Source organism: Prionailurus bengalensis, chromosome A1, assembly GCF_016509475.1.
Source record: "Prionailurus bengalensis isolate Pbe53 chromosome A1, Fcat_Pben_1.1_paternal_pri, whole genome shotgun sequence".
In the NCBI taxonomy this organism is placed as follows: domain Eukaryota; kingdom Metazoa; phylum Chordata; class Mammalia; order Carnivora; family Felidae; genus Prionailurus; species Prionailurus bengalensis.
Genome location: NC_057343.1, coordinates 2125087 through 2152724, shown reverse-complemented (window position 1 = coordinate 2152724; position 27638 = coordinate 2125087). Strand labels below are relative to the sequence as shown.

The 27638-nt window shown below is 44.0% G+C and overlaps 1 protein-coding gene across 2 annotated transcripts; it reads left to right on the top strand.

Moving 5' to 3' along the window:
• The first annotated feature begins 39 nt into the window (after positions 1-39).
• On the top strand, positions 40-20748 carry SKA3 (spindle and kinetochore associated complex subunit 3). 2 transcript variants are annotated; one of them, XM_043574943.1, is made up of 9 exons: positions 40-806; positions 4097-4158; positions 4284-4449; positions 8098-8509; positions 10876-10961; positions 16565-16650; positions 18241-18444; positions 20189-20319; positions 20619-20748. In XM_043574943.1, exons 1-8 carry the CDS (start codon positions 152-154, stop codon positions 20315-20317), a joined length of 1800 nt encoding a protein of 599 aa, XP_043430878.1. In that variant the 5' UTR covers positions 40-151; the 3' UTR covers positions 20318-20319; positions 20619-20748. The 2 variants fall into 2 exon arrangements, with proteins under 2 accessions (XP_043430878.1, XP_043430887.1); XM_043574952.1 differs by lacking the exon at positions 18241-18444.
• Positions 20749-27638: the final 6890 nt, after the last annotated feature.

Sequence of the window (27638 nt, the reverse complement as noted above, 5' to 3'; positions counted from 1 at the left end):
GTGCGGGGGGAACTTGGACACGCTGGCCGCCTTGATGGCCTCGAAGGCCGCCGCCCGGCGCCCCGCGGCGTGGCCGTACTCCTGCTCCGCGGTGAGGTAGGGCATGCTCAGCCAGTAATGGTTCTCCGCCTCTATCTCCAGGCGACGGATCATGTTCTGCTTCGCGTGGAAAGTCACGGCGCGCGGCCGCCGGTGCTTCCCGATCCACTGGCTGCCAGGAATGCGATTGCGGAGGAGGAGGGCGGTCACGAACATGGTACCTGCGGGGATACGGGGAAAGTCGCACCAGGAACTGGCTACGCCCTCGGCCGCAGGGGACAGCAGCGCACGCGCGCGACCCCGGCTCTCCTGCCGCTCCGCCACCCCCGAGGACACACAGCGTGCCCCCAAAGAAGCAGGGAGCCCAAGTAGACTCCCTAGGGAAAGAAAGGGACTCCTGAAGCAACGAAATACGGTCATCAACTCACCGGCCGCGTCGTTCACAACCTCCCCCGCGCGCCAGCGGACGCGACCCCGGAAGCGCGTCCGCCTCCCGGAACCTCCTTGCCGCTTCGCGCGAGACTTCAGCTCTCGCGAGAGAGGGCTCGTGCGAGCCCCGCGGAGGCGGGACGCTTCCGGCGCCAAGAGATTCAAACTAGTGGCGGGCCGGACCGGAGCGGTGGGATCCGCTCGCGTCCTGCGTCCTGCCGAGCAGTCCTTATCCATGGATCTGATCCGAAGCTTCCACGCGAAGCTACGGTCTCTGGCCATCACCCTCGACAGCGAGACGGCCCGGCTGCAGCGAGCGCTGGACGGAGAGGAGAGCGGTGAGTGAGGCGTCGGGCGTCGGGGCCTTCGCGGCTCCTGCGACCCGCCCGGGCGCCCGCAGCCCGCCCCGAGCGCGGCGGGTCGGAAGGGCCTTCACAAGTACGAACGCACACACTCGGCCGAGAGTGTGTTATCTTAGCTACAGTGGCGAGGGGTGCTTCGAAAGAGATATGGAAGGGCGGTGGCACACCCATCAAAACGCTCGACGTTTGTCGCCAGCAGGGCCCCGAGGGGCTGCAGGTGTCACCTTTTTATTATTTATTCTTCTGCCCCCTCAAGTATGTTGTTGTGGCTGTTTTCAGTTCTGTGTCCAACCACATTTGCTCTCCGCAAATATTGAAATAGCACTGGCACTGTGTTAGGAGGAGAAACAGCATAGAATAAAAGTGTAAATTAAGTTGGCAGACTGAGCTCATAATGCGCACACTAATTTATACATGATATACTTGAAGTCACATAACGGATATTAATAAAAATACTGTGTAATTAAACAAAATGCAGTTATTTAGCACGGTTCTTTGCTTGTAAACTGACTTTGTCTCACCCAAATGGCCCACAGTTGCAGTAAATGCCTGTCTTTTCCCCCAACAACCCGTCAATACTAGTGAGTACTTTTTTTTTTCTTTTTTGGAAATCCCGACACCCAGCACAGGGCTCAGACTCAAGACCTGGGGATTGAGAGTCACATGACCTTGTGATTGAGCCAGCCAGGCACCCATCAGTACTGCTTAAAAATAAAATTAATATAGCAGAATTCTTCACCACTAACCTTTGTATTAGACATTTAAAAAAAATTGTTGCGGGGCGCCTGGGTGGCCCCGTGGGTTGAGCGTCCGACTTCAGTTCAGGTCATGATCGCACGGTTCGTGGGTTCCGGCCCTGCGTCGGGCTCTGTGCTGACAGCTCAGAGCCTGGAGCCTGCTTTGGAGTCTGTGTCTCTCTCTCTCTCTCTGCTCTTCCCGGCTCATGCTCGCTCGCTCTCTCTCAAAAAAAGAAAAAATAAAATAAAACATAAAAAAAATTTAAAAATATTGCAAGAGTAGCTCAGGTTTTGAGATTATTTTATAAATGTCATAAATGTAATTTGCCTTAAAACATCGTGCTCTGTAGACACAGACTCCTTTTACTTTTGTTATGTTATGAATAGTGTTCCAGCCATTTAAAAATGTTTATTTTGACTGTAAGAACAATATACGTACATGACAAAAAATTTGAGAAATGAAAAGTAGAAAGAGGAAAATAAATATTTTCTGTAACTCAGCCATCCAAAGACACCACTATTAATATTTTATTATTTTTTATTACATTATTTAATGTAAGCTCTACAGCTAATGTGGGGCTTGAATTCATGACCCAGAGATCAAGAGTCTCATGCTGTACAGACTGAGCCAGCTAGGTGCCACTTTGGGTTCTTGTGCTAATTTACCTTCTTACCAGCATATTAGCTGTGTACACAAATTTTGCACTTTCTTCTGGTTTTATAAGAAAAAGTTGGGATGGTTTTTCTATTTGTGGCCAATATGTATTACAGAAAATATAGTATTGGGGCACCTGGGTGGCTCAGTCATTTAAGCGTCCAACTTCAGCTCAGGTCATGATGTCACAGTTTGTGGGTTCGAGCCCCTGGTCCGGCTCTGTGTTGACAGCTCAGAGCCTGGAGCCTGCTTCAGATTCTGGGTCTCCCTCTCTCTCTCTGCCCCTCCCCTGCTCGTGCTCTTTGTCTCTCTCAAAAATTAATAAAAACATTTAAAAATTAAGAAAATATATATATGGAAATGTGATAGAGAAAATGATCACCAAAAAATTTCAGCTGTTACGAATCATTAAATTGACTGACTTTTTAAACTTCTTTATTGAGATATAATTCACATAATATAAAATTCAGCACTTAAAGGATACAGTCCAATGGTTTTTAGTGTATTCACAGAGTTGTGCAACCATTACAGTAAGTTTAGATTTTCATCATCCTCAAAAGAAACCCTGTGACTGTTAATATCCACTCCCCATGATCCCATCCCCAACTACCCTAGCCTTATGCAACTGCTAATCTGCTTCCTGCCTGTATATATTTGTATATTCTGGGTATTTCATATAAAAGGAATCATACAAAAGTAGGCTTTTGTGACTGACTTATTTTAGCCTGATGTTGCAAGGTTCATCCATGTCAGCATGTATCAGTGATTCATTCCGTTATGTTTCTGAATAATATTCCAATGTATGGATACGCCACATTGTGTTTATTCATCAGTTGATGAACATTTGGGTTGTTTCCACTTTTTAGATATTATGAATATATGTAAACATTTCCGGTGAACATTATGCTTTCAGGTCTCTTTGGTATACACTTAGAATTGCTGGGCCAGATGGTAAACCTATGTTTAACTTTTTGAAGAGCTGCCACATTGTTTTCTAAAGTGGATGCACCATTGTACATTTCTGCCAGCAAGGAATGAAGGTTGGGGTTTCTCCACATCCTCATCATTAATTATTACCTGTCTTTTGAATATAGTCCTTCTAGTAGGTATGAAGTATCACTGTCACGTTGACTTGCGTTTCCCAAATAAAAATTGGTCAGCTTTAACAGGTCAAAGGAGATCTTCAAAGGAGGCATGTTTTAGAAAGAGAAATCTAATTCTTTAAAAAACTGCTTTTACCTGATGTATAGTCTATATATTGCAACTGATTAGTAAGGAAGGTGACAGTACAGTGGATGAAGGATGTCTTTTCGATAAATGGTGCCAGGTCAGTTGGACCTGGAAATAAGAATGGAAATGGAAAATAAGAATGGATCTTGATCCTTACCTCATGCCATATAAAAAAAAAAATCAATTCCAGGAGGATTGTAGCTCTGAATGCAAAAGGCAGAACAGTAAAGCTTTTAGAAGAAAATGTCAGTGTTGTCATTGGCAAAGATTTAAAAAATAGGAACCAAAAAGTGCCATTATAAAAAAAATTGCTAGGTGGAATTACATTTCCTCCTTCTCCCCTCCCTCCCTCCCTTCTTTCCTTCTTGATCTGAGTGCTAATTATTTAGGTATGTTCACTTGGAAAGTTCATCAAGCTATATACTTACGATTTTTGTAGTTTTTTGTATGGATGTGATAATTTAATAACTTTTAAAACAAAGGCTGTAATACTTTGTAATTGATACGAAACAAATGATAAATATCTACAAGGATTTTATAATTCTAAGAAACAATACTAAATTATATTTTCTATTCTTTTTCCTCCTTTTCCTTATTGTACTTTTTCCTTATTGCATTTTTTCCTTTCTCTATTCATATTGAAGACATTGAAGATTATCCAGTGAGAATTTTATATGACCTTCTTTCTGAAGTCCAGACTCTAAAGGTATGGGTCCTGCAATATTAATTTATCATCTTTGTGTGGTAATTTTTAAATAGACTTAGTCTTTTAGTCTTAAGACTAAGTCTTTTGATAGAAAAATTATAATGTACTTTTTTTCCTCATGAAAGGATGATGTCATTCTTCTTCTTGATAAAGCAAGTTTGGAAAGTCAAGAAAGCATTGGTTTCATAAAGGCAACAAAAGTACTAATGAAAAAAAATTCAATGGATATCATGAAAATAACGGAGTTTTTCCAGAAGTATGGATATAATCCACGTGCCAAGAAAAGCTCAGGTGTGAATGATTTGCATTTTATGGTGTTTGTTTTAGTATTAAAGAAGGAAGACGGCGTGATTCAGTACGGTTACTCTGGTTCTGGCTCCGCCATTATGTGACTTGTCACGTGTGGTCATTTATTCATCAGTCTCTGTGCTGGATGCAGTGCTGACTGGTGGTGGCAAAACAAAGACAGTCCTTCCTCTCCTTTCCAAAATGCTACATTAAAGAAGAGTACAAGAGGGGCGCCTGGGTGGCTCAGTCGGTTAAGCGACCCACTTCGGCTCAGGCCACGATCTCACAGTCGGTGGGTTCGAGCCCCGCGTCGGGCTCTGTGCTGACGGCTCGGAGCCTGGAGCCTGCTTCCGATTCTGTGTCTCCCTCTCTCTCTCCGTCCCTCCCTTGCTCATGCTCTGTGTCTCTCTGTCTCTCAATAATAAATAAACGTTAAAGAAGACTACAAGATAGATCCACATGATTTTAGGATGGTTGGTTTCTAGTCAGCTCTGCCAAAAATAGCCGAGAGACTGAAGGTAAGGCGTGCTATTTCATTTTTCTTGTTCTCAATTTTTTCTTCCGTAGAACAAGAAATTGGGGGCAATATAAACTGATAAAGTCCTTTTTTAAGTTTTACAGTTCTAACGAAGGGTAGGATAACATGGTGTTTTAGAAGTAGACCAGACCATCTGAATGCAAATCTCTAATCCCACCATTTACTAGCTGTATTCTCTTTGGCCACTTACTTAACCTCGTACCTCAGAATCTCATCTATAGAGTGGAGATGTTTAATACTACTTACCTTTGAGGTTGTGGAAGGATTGAATGAGATAAAGTTTGTCTAGAATAGCACCTGGTGTGTTAATCGCCTGGTGTTAACTGTCGTGGGGCCCATACCTGTGAGGGACTAATTTCAGCATACTTCAGTGCCTTTGTTTCCGTTATGAGAATGATCTTTGTACATAAATCAACCATTAATTACATTCAACAAATACATACTGGGGATCCGTGCGGAGGGTGTATTAAACAGTCTGTGTTGGGGCGCCTGGGTGGCGCAGTCGGTTAAGCGTCTGACTTCAGCCAGGTCACGATCTCGCGGTCCGTGAGTTCGAGCCCCGCGTCGGGCTCTGGGCTGATGGCTCAGAGCCTGGAGCCTGCTTCCGATTCTGTGTCTCCCTCTCTCTCTGCCCCTCCCCCGTTCATGCTCTGTCTCTCTCTGTCCCAAAAATAAATAAACGTTGAAAAAAAAAAATTTTTTTTTTAATAAAAAAAAAAAAAAACAGTCTGCGTGGCGCAATGGAAAGAATTCAGCTGACCAGTGTGAACAAGCTGTGGATTCAAATCCTGGCTCCACCAGTCGCTACAGGTGTGACCTTGGATAATTTCTCTGAATTGCTTTTTTCTCACTTGCAGAATGGGGACGATAGTAACTCCCTGTGAGGCAGTGATACCGCGATGATTTTATGAATCTTATCAGTGACGGCCTTGTGATAAATACAAGGATAAGTTTTTGGTAGCTCTTCTAACATTTCTCAGAATTAACAGAAAGCAGAAAGCACAAGGCCAAAACAGAACGCTGTGAATCAGCAGCTCTTCCAAGAGCCGAAAGCCATGAAACCAGAGTCTATAACTTTTTTTTTTTTTTTTTTTTTGGTATGGTACATACTCCATATTTACCACGTCCTGGTTTATCATGCATGCGAAAACAGTATCCTATCCTAGTTTGTTGCCTGTTGCCAGTCAGAACAAAGAAAACCCTACCTTCAAAGAGAAAGCGTGCACCTCTTCACTTCCTCCAATCTGTTTGATCTCTTCGCTGGCTAACTAAATGTACAGCCTGAATTCATCCCTTTTCTGTTCCTTTGGACCCAAAAGATTCTGACAGGGATCTATGCCAATGTTTGATAGACCCCATCTAACTCTAACTATAGACTTTCCTTTAAAAGATGAAGAGAAACAAAAAAGATCATTATCAGACTTAACAAAAATACATTTCGATTCATAACAAAAGTACAAGTACTTTCTTCTTAAAAAGAATACAACAAACAAGGTATTTTGGAGAAACGTTCTCCCATCTCCTTCAACAAGTACAGTTGTTGCAATTCATATTTCTAATTTAGCAACCAAATGATATCTATTCAAGGTTGGCTAAAAAAGTTGTAGTAACTCCCTCCCTCCTTATTCTTAAACAAATGGTGGCGTTTGGAATGAGAGGATGTGAGGTCAAGTTTTGGCTCTTTACATTGTATCAGCTGACTGTTTCCCAAAATGTTGTTTGGTGCCTTTTTAAAAACAAAAAAATATCCTAAGATATTTTGTGCTTGAAATAGTTAATATGAAAATTAATTGGAGTGAAACATTCAAATGCCTGTCCCATGGGGGATGCTAAACACATTTTAATTTCTCTTCCTTCAGCTCACGCCCTCCATTTTCTCTTCCTTTCTTGTTACCCTAATTACTGGTTCATTTTTCTTCTCCACTTCATGCTACACATTTTACATTTGTCCCACGCTTTCCTAATACCCATCCCATTCTCCATACCTTGCTATCTCACTGAAACCCTGTCATTTGTTAAGTTATCTCTGCCCAGATCCTGGCCAAATCCACATTATCTTCTTTCTGATTATCCTGTTTGACTTTCTGTTGTCTCTCACACTAAAAGCTAGTGGTTTTCCTTCTCCAGTTCCTTGGCATCATAGGTGCTATCCTGGACCTTTTTTTTTTTTCAACGTTTTATTTTATTTTGGGGACAGAGAGAGACAGAGCATGAACGGGGGAGGGGCAGAGAGAGAGGGAGACACAGAATCGGAAACCGGCTCCAGGCTCTGAGCCATCAGCCCAGAGCCTGACGCGGGGCTCAAACTCTCGGACCGCGAGATCGTGACCTGGCTGAAGTCGGACGCCTAACCGACTGCGCCACCCAGGCGCCCCTATCCTGGACCTTTTAACTGCAACTTGGGTCCCACACCAAATTCACTAACCATTAATGTATGCAGGAAATGGCAAAGGATTGTGGGGGAAAAGCATAGTTGTTAGTAAATTATTTAGTTTGAAATGTACAGTGTGGTGATTAACCATATGGGGTCTGGAGCCAGATATGACCTTTTCAGGGTTGAGAAACTACATATCTTTCTAATGCTCTCCTATTATTTTCCTCAACCAGACTTTTGATACAGGCGTTCCAGACTAAGGATAAAAACTTATCATGGTGTGACAATCTTTCCTTTTTAACTTAGGCATCTGTAAATGAATAATCTAAACTAATGTTATACTTTGTGTTAAATCTAGATCATAGTTAATTCCACCCTGTAGTTAATGTCATCAAATGATAAAATAGTTCCAGAATTCATTAAGAAAGATTGGTAAATCACATTAGCTGGGGGAGTAAGGATATTGGACTTTCATTTGCATTGATTTTTCATCTTTTAATACTTTAGTTTACTTTTCTTCTTTAATGTGTAGACAAAATGGGATCTGGGTAGACAAAAGGTACGTGTCAGAAATCTCCTACAGGGACAATTGAAATAAAACTTTAGAGACTAAGGAGGGAATCAGGACTTTTGCTGATTGGGGACATTTCAGATGGAGCTATTTTATGTGGCTTTAGTACTTGGGATTTTGTGGTTTGATGTTTGACCAGAATATGACCTCCTTGGTTTTTCCTCACAGTGGATGAACAAGAAATCACTGACTCTGACTCAGAGTCCACTAAGCATGAAAATGTCCAGATGCCTGATGTGAAGGACAATCTGTCCAATCCTGCTATTCCAAGCACTGCTAGTTCTGAGAAGTCTCCACGGAGTCCCCAACTTTCAGATTTTGGGCTTGAGCGGTACATGATATCCCAAGTTCCACCAAACCCTCCACAGGCAGTAAACGACCATGAAGAAGAGCCCAGAATTTTAACTCCATCTTCCAAGCAGTCCGTAGTTAAAGTACTAAAAACTCCAAAATGTGCCCTAAAGATGGACGATTTTGAGTGTATAACTCCTAAATTAGAACACTTCGGTATCTCTGACTGTACTGCGTGTTTGAATGAAGATTACACGATGGGACTTAAAAATATGAAGGAGAATAAAAGGTAAGCCGCTTTAAAAAAAAAGTTTATTTATTTATTTTGAGACAGAGCAGGAGCGGAGGAGGGGCAGAGACAGCAGGAAAGATAGAATCCCGGGCAAGCTCCGCATTGTCAGCACAGAGCCCACTGCAGGGCTTGAACTCATGAACCGGGAGATCATGACCTGAGCCAAAGTCAGTAGTCAGATGCGCAACTAACTGAGCCACCCAGGTCCCCTGAAAATAATCATCTTTAAAAAGAACTGTCACTATCAGGAGTCTGCAGACCACTGCCACAGGCCAAACCCAGCCTGCTCCCTATTTTTTGTACATAAGGTTTTATTGGAGCACAGCCTAGAAAAGTTCTTTTTGGGGCACCTAGGTGGCTCACTTGGTTAAGTGTGCAACTCTTGATCTCAGTCCAGGTCTTGATCTCAGCGTCGTGAGTTCTGCCCCCATACTAAGGCCCCACGCTGGGCTCCGTGGCAGACATGAAACCTACTTTAAAAAGTTCTTTTTCTAAAACATCTAAGACAGAAAACACTGAGGTTAGTTTATGAGGTTGACATACCCTTGATACACACATTGACAGAGCATGCAAGAGAAAACTATAACCAGTCCACTTGATGAATAATAATGTAAAGTCCCAATTAAACCACTCACAGATTGAATTCACAGAATATTACAAGTATAGTAGATAACTTACAAGTTAAGCTTATCTCAGGAATGCAAAGATAGTTTAATACTTGAATCCCATAACATACATTTTAATGATTGGATTTAATAAGGGAAAAAAGGATAATCTTAATAGATGCCAATAAGGAATTTGATAAAAAATTTTTTTTAAGTTTATTTATTTTGAGAGAGAGAGAGTGCAGATGGGGGAAGGGCAAAGAGAGAAGGAGAGAGAGAATCCCAAACAGGCTCTGTGCTGTCAGAGGACTCAATCTCACTCATTGTGAGATCATGAACCGAGATCAAGAGTCGGACGCCTAACTGACTGAGCCACCTGGGTGCCTTAAGGATTTGGTAAAATTTGATACCCGTTCCTTTAAAACGTTTGGTCAAACTCCAAATAGAGTACTTCATTAACATGATAAATTACAAGTATCTAATAATAGTGAAGCTATCTGTCACCATTATTTAACATCATTCTTGATAACTCTGGCCAGTAACAAGTATTTCTAGGCCATGTTTTGTACATGGGCAACTCAAAAAATTCACATCTCAAGCTTCAAGAAAGAGGCTCTTAGAAGATATATTTTATATAGTGGTAAGTTAACCATTTAAAATAGTGTTTTCCTATATTTTATTAATAACTAGTTCCTAAACGGAGTAGAAAAAAAATCCATTCAAATTTGCGACAAAAAAGTGAAATACTGATGCCAGTCGTGGGTAAAAAGATCTACATGATAAAAACCATAAATATTTCTGGGTTAAGTAAAGGAAAAAGTGGGGAATATAATGTTTTTTCTTCATCCTGATAGACTGGCTGAATGTTGTTAAGATGCTTAATCATGACAATTTATAGATGTTGTGCATTTACAACAAAGCCTCGATAGGATTTTTTTAAAGTAAATGATAAAATGACTCTAAAATTTACTTGGAAGAATAATAAGTAAAAGTAGCTAAAAAGGGGGTGCCTGGCTGGTTCAGTCAGAAGAGCATGCAACCCTTGATCTTGAGGTCATGAGTTCGAGCCCTATGTTGGGTGTAAAGATTACTTAAAAACATAAAATCTTAAAAAAAAGAGTAGCTGAAATAGTAATAAAAAATAATAGTAATGAGGGAATATGACCGAATAGTAAAATTATTATATTATAATACAGATATATATAAATATGTATATTACAGAAGTAAAAATTATTCAGTAAATTATGCCAGGACAATTGGTTAGTTGAACCATCTTATAGTTATTTGATGATAGTCCTCTTTATATTCCAGACATCTGAGTAAATGGCTCGAACGTCCTTAGATGACAGGGATCAGTCTTTTTTAGTCTAAAAAAATGACAAGTTCTTAATTTGTATCTGTAAACTGGTTGCAAAATTCCACTTTATGGTTTTGAAACCATGAACTGTGTAGCTCCTATATTTGAAGTGATGAGTTAAACTTATGGCTTTCCCTTAAGTCAGGGGTTCTTAGCCTGCTTCGCAGTCAAGGCTGTCAATACCAAATGGTTCATAACCTTTTTTGAGCCATGTGTGTACATTAATTAAAAAAAAAAAAAAAAACACAGTTCAATGGGACTGTGTTACACAGAATGGAACTGAATGTTTGTCTACACTGGACAGTATATAGCAAGACTGAATTTTTTCCCAGAGGTTCAATATTAACTTTTTTTTTTTTTTTTTTTTTTACACCTTATAATTTCCCTATGAATCACGCCAGTGAGGAGGCCATAGAATCAGAACCGGTGACCAGTAATCATTTCTTTGCTACTCCTGGCCTCATAATCCAGCAGTTGAAAAAAAATGGTAAGTATAAGAATCACATTACTTCTCAGCTATCCTTTTTCTAGATTATCTTTGTACAAAAATGGTTCTATCATCTTAGACACCCTCATAGTCCTTCTGCATCTTGTCAGTTCATGCTATTGAGTTATGTAAAGTTCTATCCCATTGGGTGCGGCATGATTTCATACTAGAGAGAGAGAATTTTCTGGTATGCTTTTCATAGTTTTCCTGATTATAGCCAATATTTATCTGGGGCGCCTGGGTGGCTCTGTCGGATAAGCGTCTGACTTCAGCTCAGGTGATGATCTCACAGTTTGTGAGTTCAAGCCCCACGATGGGCTCTGTGCTGACAGCTCAGAGCCTGGAGCCTGCTTTGGATTCTGTGTCTCCCTCTCTCTCTCTGCCCCTCCCTTGCTCATGTGTGCTTGCTGTCTCTCTCTCTCTCCCTCTGAAAAATAAATAAACATTAAAAAAAAATATTTGCCAGCCTGTTTGTTTCTAACATTTTAACTTAAAACATAAATATGTATTCATTCACCAAACTTCTGATACAGAATCAACAGTACCTTTTTTTAAAATTTAGCTTCAGCCCATTGATCAGATTCTACATTATTTTTCTTTTTTTTTTTTTTTTTTTACATTTTTTTTCAACGTTTATTTATTTTTGGGACAGAGAGAGACAGAGCATGAATGGGGGAGGGGCAGAGAGAGAGGGAGACACAGAATCGGAAACAGGCTCCAGGCTCCGAGCCATCAGCCCAGAGCCCGACGCGGGGCTCGAACTCACGGACCGCGAGATCGTGACCTGGTTGAAGTCGGACGCTTAACCGACTGCGCCACCCAGGCGCCCCCTACATTATTTTTCTTACATAAACTACACTTAGAATACAGTAGCTACCATTTCAAATTGTTTTTTTAAAATACTACAAGAACTTAAAAATTTCATACAGTGTTTTCATATTTGTCCCACCAACTACAAAAACATCAGTTTTCACAAAAATATAAAAGAAAACATTCTAGAGTTTTGTGATTTCTTGATTAATTATAATTGTCTAATCTCTGTCAAATTTATTGCCACATTTAAAAAAAAAAAATTTTTATGTTTATTTATTTTTGAGAGAGAGTGCAAGCGGGAGAGGGGCAGAGAGAGAGGGAGACACAGAATCCGAAGCGGGCTCCGGGCTCCGAGCTGTCAGCACAGAGCCCGACGCGGGGCTCGAACCCATGAGACATGAGATCATGACCTGAGCCGAAGTCAGACGCTCAACCGACTGAGCCACCCAGGCGCCCCTATTGCCATATTTTTAAAAGTAACTTGGGGCGCCTGGGTGGCGCAGTCGGTTAAGCGTCCGACTTCAGCCAGGTCACGATCTCGCGGTCCGTGAGTTCGAGCCCCGCGTCGGGCTCTGGGCTGATGGCTCGGAGCCTGGAGCCTGTTTCCGATTCTGTGTCTCCCTCTCTCTCTGCCCCTCCCCCGTTCACGCTCTGTCTCTCTCTGTCCCAAAAATAAATAAACGTTGAAAAAAAAAAAATTAAAAAAAAAAAAAAAGTAACTTGTTTTTATCAAGTCTTCCAAACTTAGGAACATCTTTTCAGAAAAATTCTTTTTGTACTAATTTCACTGACATATAATATTAAATTATGTTATTAAATTAACAAGTATTTCTGGCATCAACAGGTGTGAAGAAAGACAAATGACTCGTAGTAAACTTAGAGCTCAGCTTGTAGGAAAGAGCCTGTCTGTAGCAAAGAGGGAGAGAGTGGACCATCTCGTACATACCAAGAGTCAGTTCCCAGTGGAGCATAAACTTTTTAGAAAATGATGAGCGGGGGGGCACCTGGGTGGCTCAGTCGGTTAAGCATCTGACTCTTGATTTCAGTTCAGGTCATGATCTTGTGGTTCATGGGTTCAAGCCCCTCGTGGGGCTCTGCGCTGACAGTGCGGAGCCTGCTTCCGGTTCTGTGTCTCCCTCTCTCTCTTTCCCCGCCCTCTCACATGTTCTCCCTCTGTCAAAATAAATAAATGAACTTTAAGCAAAAAAAAAAGGAAATGATATAGGAGAATATTTGTGTATTACTTCTGAAGTGGGATGGATTCTTTTTAAACATCTTTTTTAAAGTTTATTTATTTTTAGAGAAAGAGCACGAGCGGGGAAGGGGCAGAGAGAGGGAGAGAGTCCCAAGCAGGCTGTGCGCGCTCTGTGCAGAGCCCAATGTGGGCTCGCTCACAAGACGGGAGATCGTGACATGAGCTGAAATCAAGAGTCTGAAACGACCGAGCCACCCAGGCGTCCCCGGGAGGGATTTTTTAAAGAACAGCTAACTGACGAAAAAACTTCCGTATACCACAGGCAGTGTATTTGACGGAGGGAATGGCAAGCTTAGGTTTATCCATTAGAACTTTGGTTCAGTGACGGCTTGTTAAGAGAGATTGTATCGTATTTTAGTTTGACTCTATTCTTATGCCACAAAAGTACCCTTAGTATGATTCTTAGAGTCTATACCTAGGGAAAATTGGTCATTTGTTTACCATTTTCTTTATTTACTGTTGCTTCTTACATCCCACTCATTCCTTCTGGGTCTAGTTTTCTTCAGCAGTTCTCTGAGATACTTCTCGTCTGTGAGAAGTGGTCTCTGGTTTTGTGTCTGAAGATCTCTTTTTTCTTTCTCTGTCATTCATTTTGGAACAGTGATTTAGCTGGAAATAGACAATAGATAGCTGACTTTCTTCAAAATTTTATACAGAAATTATTTCATTGTGATCTGGTGCCCATTCCTGATGAGCAGAGTCCTGTGGGCCTCATGTGCTTTCCTGTGTAGATCTGTGGTCTTTTCTTCCCGGTCGTAAGATTTTTGTCATTATCTTTGATATTCTACATTTCTCTGTAATTTTAAAATAAGTTTGTTTTTATTTATTGCGTTTAGAATTTGGTATGATTTTCAAACTAAGAACTCATGTCATCAATTTTGGAAAATACTCTGAGATTATCTCTTTAATAAGATTACCTCTTCCCTAATTCTTCAATTTTTTTCTACTGGAATCTCTGTAACAGATTTTAGAATGTTCTCCTTCAGTCTCCTTGGTCTGTTAACTTCCCTTTGATATTTTCCTTTTCTCTATGCTACCTTGTGCTTTAGTTGGAACTTTCTTCCACTTTGCTATTTTTCTTTTATACTGAGTCTAAATTATTATTTTAATCTATTGAATTTTTATTCCAGGGACTACATTTTCTGTCTTACATGTTTTTCCCTTCAAATGTGACTGTTCTTTTTTTTCCCTTCCATAATCCTGTTCCCTTGCCTTATGATTTCTGTGCCTTCCTTTATCTCTGAACATTTTAGACACATGTATTTGGAAAACGGTTTAAGGTGTTAATACTTTTGTTTATTGCTCTGATTCTCTTTCTTGGAGGTGTGTTTCCTTACAGGCTTTTCGTCTTTTTTTTTTTTTTTTTCATCTACCTCCAAGTTAGTTAGCATATAGTGCAACAGTGATTTCAGGAGTAGATTCCTTATTCGGGGTCTTTCCTGGTTCCATAGAAATTTTAGGATCGTTTGTTCTAGCTCTGGGAAGAATGCTGGTGTTATTTTGATAGGGATTGCCAGGGTCTTAGTTTTTAACTCCTCTCAGATGAAGTTGTTTTCAGTGTCATGGGTTGTCACGGAGTCCTGTGGAACCATTTCATGCTTGCCCCAGCCAAGGCCCCACGGGTTTACCGATCGCACACGTTTTTATGTTAACTGCTTGACTCAGGTCGCCTGCACTGGACACGTAGAGTGAGCTCAGAACCCACGACTCTACACCGTTTGGAGCTGCTACTCTGGTTTTCCGGTTCTTGCAAAGACTAGACTTTTAGCCTCACTTGCTTTCATCCTGTTCCCCTGGAGTCAGTGCCACTGGGCAAGCATTTTCCAGTTCCTGCTTCGCAGACCTCACTGCTCTTCCAGGCTCTCAGCTTGATGCACTGTCTCCGTTCCACTGCCTCTTCAGAGGCTGTCTTAGAGTCCCACGTATTTGACTGTCTCCATGCAGATTTCAGATTAAGTAGATGTTAGCATCGTACTACATTTGCTTCAGATCTTTCTTTTACCGTTACACATAAAGCTAAATCCCTACTCCGTTATTCTCCTTCCCTTCCTCCCCTAAAGTGATGATTATTCTAAAGTATAGTTGTGTTGTTTGAAAATTTTATTTAAGTTACAACATCCAATTCTTATTTTGTCACTTGTTTTTTTTTTCGTTCACTCCATGTAAATCCAGTTCATCTTAATTTTTAAGCGTTACATGAATAAGCCAAATTTCATTTATTCATTTGCTTATTAAGCGGTAGTTGTTTTTTACTTCTTTACTCCTACAGGCAGTGCTCTGATGACTTTGTTCCTTGTGTACATGTGTTACATCTAGGAGTGGCATTTCTAGATCAAAGGTGATGCATATCTTCCGTATTCTGGAAAATGCTTAATTGCCACCCAAGAGCGGCTGTTCTGATTCCCACCAGCAGTGTTTCTGTTCCTATTTCTCCATCTTTCCCAGTACTTGATTTTTAGACATAATAAAATTTTCCTAGTCTGATCATTTTTCTAACATGTTTACTTTTTCTCTTTGATTTTTTTTAAGACTGCTTTCATCATACTATGTGTTAGAGTCATTAAATGTCTGTATACACATGGTTCTGTTTCTGAAATCTCTTTCTTGTTCTCATAGTCAGTTATGGCTTTAGAGTAAATCCTAGTGTCTTAGAAGGTAGGTGACCTCCTTGTCCTGTTCCCTCCCTCTTTTCTTCTTTAGAAATTTGATCTTCTCCATAAAGTTCATACAGATTTTGATAGAGTTACCTGTAGGCGTCTTGTCTTCTTTGTTGCTGTTGTAAAAAATGTCTTCTCTCATAAACTGAGGGTTGATGGGTGGGTGGGTGGGAGGGAGGGGAAAGTGGGTGACGGGCATTGAGGAGGGCACCTGTTGGGATGAGCACTGGGTGTTGCATGGAAACCAATTTGACAATAAATTTCATATTAAAAAAAAAGATCTTCTATCAAATTATATTTTTAATTGCTTGTTGCTCTTTTGCTAGAACTACTGATTTTTGTTTCTGTATATTGCCCTTATACCTTGCTGAACTTTTATTAGTGCCGATGATAAGCGAATATGAAGTTTTGTTTCTTCCTGTCTAGTCAAGCACACACTGTAGCTAATCTCTTGAGTTCTTAAACATAAAGTACACAAATTATATTGACTATAACGTGAAAGTTGAAATCTTGGGATGCCTGGGTGGCCCAGTCGGTTAAGCATCTGACTTCGGCTCAAGTCATAATCTTTTGGTTCGTGGGTTTGAGCCCCATGTCAGGCTCTGTGCTGACAGCTCAGAGCCTGGAGCCTGCTTTGGATTCTGTGTCTCCCTCTCTCTCTGCCCCTCCCCTGCTCGCACTCTGTCTCTCAAAAATAAATAAACATTAAAAAAAATTTTTTTTAAATAGTTGAGAGAGCTCTGACGTGGGGCTCGAACTCACAAGTTGTGAGATCATGACCTGAACCGAAGTCAGCCGCCCAACCGACTGAGCCACCCAGGTGCCCCTCAACTTTATTTTCAAATGTATATTTTCATGCCATTGTTTGTGTCTCTTAGATGGCGACTATACAGATTCCCCCTTGGCACCCACGTTCTGCACTCCTGGTTTGAAAATTCCTTCTACAAAGAACAGTATAGCTTTGGTACGTTTCCATAACCTTGAAAGCTCTGATCTTTTTCCTGATGACCTATATACGCTACTATTTCTAGACGCAGTCTGTTTTAATATTGTCTGTCAACTATACTTCAGTTAAAAAGGAAAAAAAACCACTTAGACTACTGCAGCCTTTAAGAGTACATTTACATATTTCTAGAGGGGAATTTAGGGGAATTTGGCAGCATATAGCAAAAGCTTTACAATTTTCATGCCCTTTAACCATGTCTCAGAATTTACTCTAAGGTACATTGGCACAAAGAATTATAACAAGGAGTTTATAGAGGAAGGAACAGCATTATTTATAAGAGCAAAGCATGGGAAAAATCTAGATGTCAAGTGGTAGCATAGAAGCAAACTACACTAGGCTGTGTATGGTGTTCTGTAACTAGCGTATTTATTATTTTTTAAAATATTTATTTATTTATTTTGAGAGTGGGAGAGGGCCGGGGGAAAGAGAGAATCCAAAGCAGGCTCCTCACTGACAGTGCAAAGCCGGATACAGGACTCAAACTCACGAACCATGAGATCATGACCTGAGCCGAAAGAAGAGTTGGATGCTGAACCCACTGAGCCACCCAGGCACCCCTAACATATGTGTTAAAGCACAGACAAGAACATAAAAAGAATGTTTTAAAAATACTTAATGATGGAAAATGACATGCATGTGCATGTATACACATACACACACACACACACAATATATATATTTTATTTCAAGTAAAAAGAATAAAAGAATGGATAAAAACACACCAAAATGTGATTGTCTCCAGGTCACAGATTCATGGGTGATTTTTTTGCTTTTTCCAAATATTACTCGATGAACAAATTAATATAATCATACCTCCTCCCTTTTTTGAAGTCACTATGAACACTTAAGACAACCAACACAGTAGGCTGGGCTATCCGTAAAATGTGGCTAGTACATCTGAGGAGCTAATTTTTACTTTTAAAAACTTGATGAATTTCAAATTAAATCTAAATAGACCCGTGTGGCTTGTTGCTACTCTATTGGACGGAATAGCTAGACGGACAAAATACTAGTATCAGTTGAAGTACCTATCAGGTTATCTCCTGCTAGTACTTGCCACTTACAATGAATTCACTCCTTGTGTTCCTGTTCTTGTGGAAGGCCCCCTGCTGATGTGACTCTATTAACTCTGACCCTAGAGAGAGGAGGTGATTTACTGGGTTGTTCAGGTTAGCACGAATTGCATGCTAAGGTTACCTCACACGGGCTTTCTTTGTGTCAAGAGTGAGGGCGTGTGGTCACACTTTTGCTATCCATGGTGTTAGTCTTACCTGGGACAGCTTAGTGTTGCCTGAAACTGGGTGGGTGAGTCCCTCTAACCTTGTTCAGTCAGGCCTGTTTAGTTTTCATAATAAGCTGTAGCTCAGCCTTTATTAGTAAGAAGAGAGTGTTTTGTTCTCCATGTGCCATTTCTTTGTTTCCTCCATTTTCTTTAGTAATCGGTCGAGGAAGAGCGGGTCATTTTTGTGCGACAGAACTAAAATTGACTAACTTTTATTTACTGTATTTTATGCCATCATAATTTAATGATATACTTCTGTTCAATAGGGATCCACAAATTATCCATTATCGGAAACAAATAGTTCATCAAACGATTTGGAAATGAAAGACTGTACATCGTTAGTTTTAAATTCGGAGAAGTGTTTTGAGAGTTTTGCGGATCCCTCTTCTCCCGTAATTTCTTCTTACGAGAATCTGCTGAGAACACCTACACCTCCAGAAGTCACTACCATTCCAGAAGATATTCTTCAGGTTATTTTCCCAGGCTGTTTCTTTTTCTGATACATTCTTTTCAAAATTAGACATTTATATTAACGACCTGAAACTGTATAAAAACCATCTTATTTCTCATCGGGCTAATGTGCTGGTTTGTGTACTGAGAAAATCCGAATTCTGGGCCCTCAGTCCCTTCTGAGAGTACCTGGATAAGGCTCTTCAGACTGACCATGAGCTCAGGATTTCATCATACTTTTATTTCCTCATGGTGCATTTTCTCTTTACCTTCAACTTCATGTTCTGAAATGTCCTCTTACAATATTTTATAATAATTGTTCAACTGCCATTGCCACGTTGACCATTTTTTCCGTTGGAGGTATGGCTGGCAAAATCGGAAATGCCACGTACCCCCCCATTCTCCAGGGTAGGGTATCATGGATAACATATCAGTGTTTCTTGAACCCGAGACATCTTGGACATCAGTTTGAGAAACACTGACTTACATGTTAGAATATCTGATTCTTTTTTTTAATGTTTATGTATTTATAAGAGAGCACACAAGTGCACAGGCGTGAGCGGGGGAGGGGCAGAGAGAGCGAGGGAAGGAAAGAATCCCAAGCAGGCTCCGCGCCGTCAGCACAGAGCTTGACTCGGGGCTCTGTCCTACGAACTGTGAGATCATGACCTGAACTGAAATCAACAGTCGGACGCTTCACCGACTGAGCCACCCAGGCGCCCCAAGAATGTCTGATTGTTTTGTACACCACTTACCTCTAGTCTACTACTGATCTGTAAGGACTACCAACTCTACCCCGTCACCACCAGTCATCCCCACCCTAATAGAAGTTAGAGTGGCAGCTGTCGCTTAGGCAAGTGGAGTCGTTCAGAACCATTCTCGCAAACTACCTAGCTCGTGGAGAGCCGTGGCTACTTGGAGTAATACGTAAATGCCAAGAGAGCGGACTCATCCTGTGATATCAAGAAAGTATTTGCTACCCTTTGTTTTCGTTCTTCTCTGTTTTCCTGGACATTAGAAAATCGGGTGTGCGTCTTCTATCTTTATAGGAGTTTATCTAGAGTTTCTACTTTGCTGTGGTCGATCCTCCTTTTTATTTCTACGTGAAAGGGGGGGGATCCTTGTATTTCATGTATCACCTCTTTGTGAAAAAAAAATCATAGCTGATATTTCAGAGTCTCCTTTTCATAATCTTTAATAGCTGATCATCTTTTAAGCACATATTTTGCCTCTTTCCTAGATACATTTTCCCTGACAGTGTTGTAAAGGCTTAATTTGTTCTCGGGGATATGTTGCTGCTTATTTTACTTCCACTAATCTTAGAGTACATTTTAGAAGGCTTCAGAAGTCAAGCCTCTACATCAAAGTTCAATTTCAAACTCCATCCTTTCTTTGCTGTTGAATGTCTGTGCTGCTGAAAAATTACTGTTTCAAATAACCCACATTTTTACATTTTTCTTGGCTTTTTTTTTTTAAAGATTTTTTGGGGGGGTAAGTTTATTTTTGAGAAAGAGAAAGTGGGGAGGGGCAGAAAGAGAGGGAGAGAGAGAATCCTGAGCAGACTCCACATTGTCAGCACAGAGCCCGACGCAGGGCTCGAACTCACAAGCCGTGAGGTCATGACCTGAGCCAAAACCAAGAGTCAGATACTTAACCGACTGAGCTGAGCCCCTTTTCTTGGCTTTTCTTGAGTATTTTATAACACCTTCCAAGTTTCTTGTGTAGTTCTTGGGACTTGATAAAAAGGAATTTGTTTTGTTTCAGATTTTATCAAAATACAACTCGAACCTAGCTACTCCAGTGGCAGTGAAAGCCGTGCCACCCGGCAAAGCGTTCCTCGCCAAATACGGAGCACCGAGCGTCCGAGGTGCTGGCAACAAAGAAAACTGGTGAAGGTAGGCGCCATTCCAGAGAAATCACCTGTGTTATTGGAGGAAGACACTTACAAATGAGCAGATGGTAGTAAAATGTTTTGACATTTGCCAGCTTAACAGTGTTAACAGCCCAACTCTGGCTCTCGGGATACTGAGCTTGCTGTCCCTGCAGTTCAGATCCCCACACTAGCAGTAGGATGATGTCACTGGGCACACGATTTTCTAAGTGCAAAAATATATAGTCACAGTGTTCTGTCATTTGTGTTGTTGACGTCTATTATAGCTCATGGGTTTTTCTTAAACTTTGTATCTTTTTGCAGAAAACTCTGCAAGTTTTGTAGACACAGAACAGAAGGCGGTGGAAGCGGAGCGGGATGGACTCGTCGTGTAGCCCCACATCTTCCCCCTTTTTCCAGACCAGCCCAGAGTAAAGATGAACACGGACACAGATGTGCTTTTTAAGATTTGACTCCATTTAACCTCGGTCTTACTCAGCTATTCCGTCGTTAAAGTTGTCGTTACGACCGCACTGACTTCACATTCACCTGCCTGATCTAACAAAATGGTTGAGAGATACTAGGACGCAGGGTAAAAAGTTTAAAGTTCTTAAATGTTTGTGACTTCCGACAAGGCCATCCTGATCTTCTCGTGGCGGGGTGGTGGTGCCGTCAGCCAGAGCTGGGCTCCTCCCTTGATTCTGGCTCTGTCCTTGTCCTGTCTCCTCTCACGACTGTCCCCGAGCCTTTCACACCTTTTAGCTCAGCAGCGCTCTCTTAAGACTGTTGTCTACAGATGACAGCTTAAGTTAATTTAGGAAGAGGGAGGAGGCCGCAGGCCTGGGTGACTATACCGCGGACGGCCTCGGGCGGACCACCAGAGCCAGGGGCTCACCCATCAGGACGCGTGCCTTTTGTTTTTACTCACAGCTTCTTCGTACGCGTCAGTTCTGTCCTCTCCAGTCCACTCCATCCACCACATGGCTGCTGACCCTCTCAGCGTTCCCTCTCTCCAGCTTGGCCACCCAGCACACCCCGAGCCTCTATGGAAGGTTTTGAGGACTCTTCCTGGGCCAGGTGCCCTTCTGTGGACTGTCACCTGGGACCCCAGGAGGCAGGGACCCTTGTCTCTTGAGCCCTCTGATAGCTTCAGGCCTCCCTGTCCAAGCCCAGGAAGTAGTTCTAAGTTCATGCAAGTAATGCTGGTGAACTCCAGATTACAACCAGAGGGAAAAGAAGGGCCTGTCCTCTGTGGACACCAGTTAAAATTGAGAAGCAGCAGTTTGCAAGTATCTTGTCAAGGTGCTTCAGTGTCCCAAACCTACTAACCTTCAAAGGCTTAGGTTTGGGAAATTTGACGCAGGAAAGATTACCCGACCCTCTTTTAGGCCTGTGCCTCGGAAGTCCAATGTGAAGACCTGTCCCACTGCTCTTTTCATCCTGTTAGAAGATCATCGCTAAAACAACACTTGATGATTCTTTGTTCTAGGAATTACTATGTGGTTATAACTTAATTTTTGTTAAATGTAGTGTAACATAATTATCTGCAAGTTTTTCAGTTTTATTTTTCAAGGGAAAGCTCTGGTCAGTTTTATATATGACTCCCGAATTGCTGTCAAGCTCTTGTTGGCGGTTTTCTGGAGCTACACGCACATAGATCGAAGAGCAGATGAGACGGCGGAAGGAGGGAAGGGTGGACTCGAAGCATATTCGGGACTCAAGCCTGGGGTTCCCCTAACTTTGGAAGACGGAAAGAGTCGGAGCAATCTAGCAAAGGAGGTCGAGAAGAGGCCAGTGAAGGCAGAAAATATTTCACAGAGAGTGATCAACTCTATCAATATTGCTGAGGATCCGAGTGAAAAGATAGAAGTGACCACTGGGCTTGGTGAAACAGGTCGTTGACGGCACTAGTTTTTTTGTTTTTGAGAGAGCGTGAGTGAGCGGGGCAGAGAGGGAGGCACAGCATCCGAGGCAGGCTCCAGGCCCCCAGCTGTCAGCACCGAGCCGGACACACAGTTCAACCCCGTGAACCGTGAGATCATGACCTGAGCCAAAGTTGGATGCTCAACCCACTGAGCCACCCAGGAGCCCCCGACAGCACTAACATTGACGGGGACCCAGGGAAGGAAGTTCGCAGTGGACTGGAGAGAGGGTGGGGGTGAGGAGCCTCAGGTGTCTCAAGATGCGAAATAAAGACCGAAGTAAGCGTTTCCGGTCGCCTGCTTTTTTCGCGGCGGCCCCTCGACTTCCATGTGCCCGAAACTTCTCCCCCCGACCCCTTCCACTCTTGCCCCGTGGCCCTAGTTCCCGTTACTTCGCGCTGCGATGCTTCCAGCTCATTAAGCTCCGCTCCGAGGGTTAGGGTCCGGCAAGAAGCCTGTGTCCTGGCTTAAAACCCTTCAGTGTCCCCCTGTGCTTTCGAAATGAAACCCACGATCTCTGAGGCGGCCTCCGCGGCCCTATGCGATCTGACCTTGGGCCACTTCTCCCTCGTGCTCTCGCCGCTCGTGCTCTCGCCGCACAGGCCAACTCGCCTTTTCCGCCCCTTCCTGCCGCGGGGCCCCCCACACACACTGCTCTCCAAGGAACTTTCCCGGCCGCCCCGCTTAGCGAATGGCTTAGCGAATGCCCTCCCGGGGCTGCAGCTTCCGCCTCAGTCCGCCCACCACCGGCCTTTAAGGGGAAGCGGCGTTCCAGGTTTCCCGGAAGAACTCACAGCCGAGCTCCGGGCGCCGCGGAGCAGCGTCGCAGCCCCGGGCCACAGCGGCCGGCGCCGGGCCTTTGACCCCACGTCAAGCCTGCGAGGGCCGATCCCGGGACTTCGGGGAACCGCCGGTGGACAAAACCACAAAACCGCGCGCCCATGGCCTCGACGTGCCGAGACGCACGGCCGCGGCTGCCAGCCGCCATCTTCTCACCGCGAAGGGGACGGGGCCCCGGCCGGCCGGAGAGCGCGGGTCGAGGGGTGACAGCGCCGAGCCCGATCTTCCGGCCGGGCCTGCAGCCGGCCAGCTCCGGCCTGGGGGCCTTCCGGCTAAATGCTTCCCAGGCTCCTCTGCCTGGCCAGCTGCAGTTTCCTGGCCATTTCGGAGGCGTTTGGGGCGATCTGCCCCCGGTCTCGGGGTCAACGTCGCTCTCTCCCCAGTCCCGCCTGGTTCTTTCCGACACCGTATTTTCACCCTTCACGACGGGCGGCAGAATTTGTGGTATGTTTGGGTGTACGTTTTTGTCGCTACGAACGGACCGCGAGCTCGAAGACGGCAAGGACCTTGGTTGCTTTTGTTCGTCATGTAGACACCCAGCAACTTAAGCCACTGAAACAGTGGTGACGTCTTACCATGCGAGGCACAGTTCTAAACACGTGAACCAATTTAATTCTTGGATCAACTCCTACGAAGGATCGAGGACGCTCACGCCAACTTGCACATGAGTAAACCGTGGCTCTGCTCTAGCGCCTGACTTCCCTTGGCCGGGTCCCGCCCGCGTCCCAGCCCAGATCCCGCTCCCCATTCTTTCTGCTGGCCTCACATCTCTGGACGTGTTCCCTCCCCTTTGCCCTCTGCCGCTACTGCGACTCGCGCCTAAATTACCGCAGTGGCATCAGACATTTCCTTTGTATCTACTCCAGCCACCAGGCACTTCAGCGCCTACCTCCTCACATCCGTGCCTTGGCCCTTGCCAGGTCCCACGTGGGGAACAGAAATCCGGCCCAGCTGCCCTTAGGAGCTGGACAAGCTCCAGTGCCATTTTCAGCAGTGATTACCTCCGTCGCGGCACCTTCCGACCCACCTGTTACCAGTTACACTTCCGTGACTAGACTGGAAGACTTTTTAAAAATTTATTTTTATTTTTATTTTTGAAGGGGAGAGAGAGAGAGAGAGACACAGAGTGTGAACGGGGGAGGGGCAGAGAGAGAGGGAGACAGAATCGGAAGCGGACTCCAGGCTCCGAGCGGTCAGCACGGAGTCCGACGCGGGGCTCGACCTCACCAACCGAGCTGTGAGATCGTGACCGGAGCCGAAGCCAGATGCTCAACTGACTCGGCTGCCAGGCACCCCTAGCCTGGAAGACTCTCTAAGGATCCATATGTGGCTCAGGTTTATTGGTGTACTGCCAGGCCCAGGCACCTGCTATCCGACCGGCACTCTTACATGTATTTTGTCCCGGCAAAGTACTGAGAAGCACCAGGGGGGCTGAAGTAATCAGGAACAGCACAGATTCCAACAACTCCCAACAGGGCCTCTACAATTTACAGGTGTGAAAAATGCCTCGGGAGGTTCACCTCATTCACAATTGAAACTGCTTTAATTTCATCAACTCCCATCTGAACTTTTCTTAGGAGCTGCTAGCCTGGACAGGAAATTCTGACAACCGAAGGCACAAAACAAGGGGCCACAAATGCTTTTTTTCTTCTTCCTTAGTAAACAGCACTTTAACTGAATATTCACCATGACGCACACTCAGCAGCATTTCATTGGCTCCTCCCCACAACTCAAGGTTGGTTTTGTGATGATAACACCTTTCTATAATAAATTCTGCATAACATTCCCAGGATCACGATTTCTGTTTAACAAAATTATTTTCTTAGTATTTAGTATTAAAATTGCTTTTTAGGCTTGAGCTTATTCCCCTGCCAGGGATTACGGGGGGGGGGGGGGGGGGGGGGGGGGGGGGGGGGGGGGGGGGGGGGGGGGGGGGAATCCCTGAGAAACAGACTTCCTTCGGGTTTGGTTCCACTGCGGGCTCCAAGAAACTACAGCTATCGGCAAAACCACCCACAGTCAAGCAGCAAAATACAAATCGGAACACACGGACCCCGTCCGGCTGCTCTGAAACTCTCGGCTGGGAGCTCTGGTTTCACTCACGATGGGTGGCTTGGTTTGTACAAACACTGAAACCGGTCTACATACTCCAGACGGCTGGCCCCTGGGAGAAACCAGTTGTGGCGGGGAGATTTCCTGCAGGAAGCAGCCCTGCAACGTGAGTGGGAGCCAGGCTGCAGAGGCGAGAATGAAAGAAACCGCCAAAGAACCCTACTTGGGGGAACGTACGTTTCAGCTTTTGCTGGGTACCTGGATGCGCGTGCCCCACAGCGGTGCCTGCTTGAAGCAGGCCCCCACCTGATCGCTAGATGGAACCACAGTCTCCGTAGCTTGGCTGTCAAGGTTCAGTGAGGAAACGCAGTCAAGTTCCTCGTGCCGGGCACAGCCCAGCACTGACTGTAATTCTGAGAAGCTGTTTCCGGGCGCTGCCTCCTCAGTTTCCCCAAAACCAAGTCTGGAATTCGTGTCTGATTGAATAGAAAGAGGCAGGCTAAGTTCAGCTCTTTATTTAAGAGTAACAGCGCTTAAATTTTAGAATTTTCAACCTAAGCTAACAGTTTAATAGCTCTCTCTCCCCCTCACAGGCCTGCGCGTGCTCACACACACGTGCACACCGCTGTCTCAAACGTCACCTGAGCCAGGGATCACTATGGATAGGACGGTCCCAGTCGTGTTTCGTAAAACCTAAATAGAATGTAATGGCGAGACTCCCTATTGAACATCTGGTAAATACCTCAAAATGCCAAGTTCACATACACTGTGAGGAAACTGGAAAGTTATTACAGGCAACACGTGAGCTACAACACATACTCCAAAGGGAAAATTTCAACTCCAAAATACCCTAAGAGCAAGCGAGGCAGTCAGGATGCTACGCACTGAGCACGGTGCTGTCACGGTGACCATTTATTTCTATTTTGTATTTAAGGAAGCGGCTCAGTTACTTACCCAAAGCCATACTTACCAAAGCCAAACGTAAACAAGGACTAAGTACAAGTCTTCTGATTCTTAGCATTATAGTCAGTAAGAAGTTCATTAGATAGTCCTTAACTGTACTTTCGGTGGAAGACCGCAATCTTTAAAGGGAAAATTCCACGTTGGAACCAAGCAAATAAGCCACTTTAAAACTACTAAGACAATAACCTGGAATTACAGGAGAGCCCTCACTGCGGTTCACATCATGGGAAACACTGTCTTACGAAGGTCCTGAATTTAGTTCCTGCTTTTGCCGTCTGCACAGTAAATCAGTTTCTTCCCACACACAGGAAGGGACCATGGCTCTTCTTCTCAAAAAAAAAAAAAAAAAAAAAAAAAAAAAAAGGTTGAAATTACTTTTATGACCTCCGGAACTCAAGTCCATCTAGTCTGAATGAATACAGAATCTAAGAGTTTGGAGTAAACTTCTGAGGAGAAGAGGCCCGAGATTAGATCTAAGCTCCAAGCTGTCACATTTAAAAGGCTGCTTCTGTGTGTACAAAACGACCGCAGTCGGACGCTGAGATCCACTGCCAGCACCTCGTCTTTCATTCTGGAATATACGCCTTCCATTTCCTCCCGTAATCCACTAACGTCATTTAGGCTTATTCCCCAGCGGCCACATGGTCCGCACACTTCAAGACGGGAACAAGAGTGCCACGGAAGACCGGTTCCAGTCGCGACTAAACTCGACCTTACGGAAAACAGGTAGGATTTACGGTGGCTTACAGGTCAGGCCTTTGCAGACACCTAGTCGTGTGTGCCATCATCCCTCTTTTACAAACACACACAGATTCAAGCAACGGGGCCGCGGCCGCGGAGCTCCTGGCGCAACCAGATTGCGTCATCCCAGCCGGTCCTCGGCATCACGCTCGCGGACCCTCCAACCAGACACTCAGACGCAAGCCCGGCCCCCCGGCCCCTCACCGGCCCCGTCAACGGGACGCGAGAGGATCTCCTACTCGCTCCACTGGGCCTCCTCCCTGGCTCCGCTGCCAGGTCTCAAGATTCGGCTTTCATCCCTCCCTCCATTTTCGGATCTTCAAGGGAAACCTTCCCACCCTCACCTAAGTTCTCACCCTGGTTTCCTCGCTAGTGGTTCCGGTCTTCAAAATGCCCATTCTCCCCATTTTTAAAACAGAAAACGCCCCGTGGCACCCATCCTCCTCTCACTTTTTATGTCACCGTACCTTGATTCAGACGGCGCGACCTCTTCCAGCACACGTGGCTTCTTCAACTCGCTTCGGCTGGTGCTCCCGCAAGACGCCTCGGCCAGCCACCTCACCCTAGCTCTACCTGCACGAGCTCGCACTCTACTTCGTGCGACACCACGGCTGGGTCACTCTGCCCCACTCGGCCTTCAACACAGCATCCTCCGCTACTCGGCATAAACCGCAAATGCTAGTTAAACCCTGTTCCCATCGCCATGAACTTTCACACTCCGGTTGATTGCACACATGTATTTGACAATACAGTTTTACATCGGATGCTAAGAGCACTTTTCTTCATTATTTTATGGAAGGACCAGAGACACGGACGTTCTGTTAAC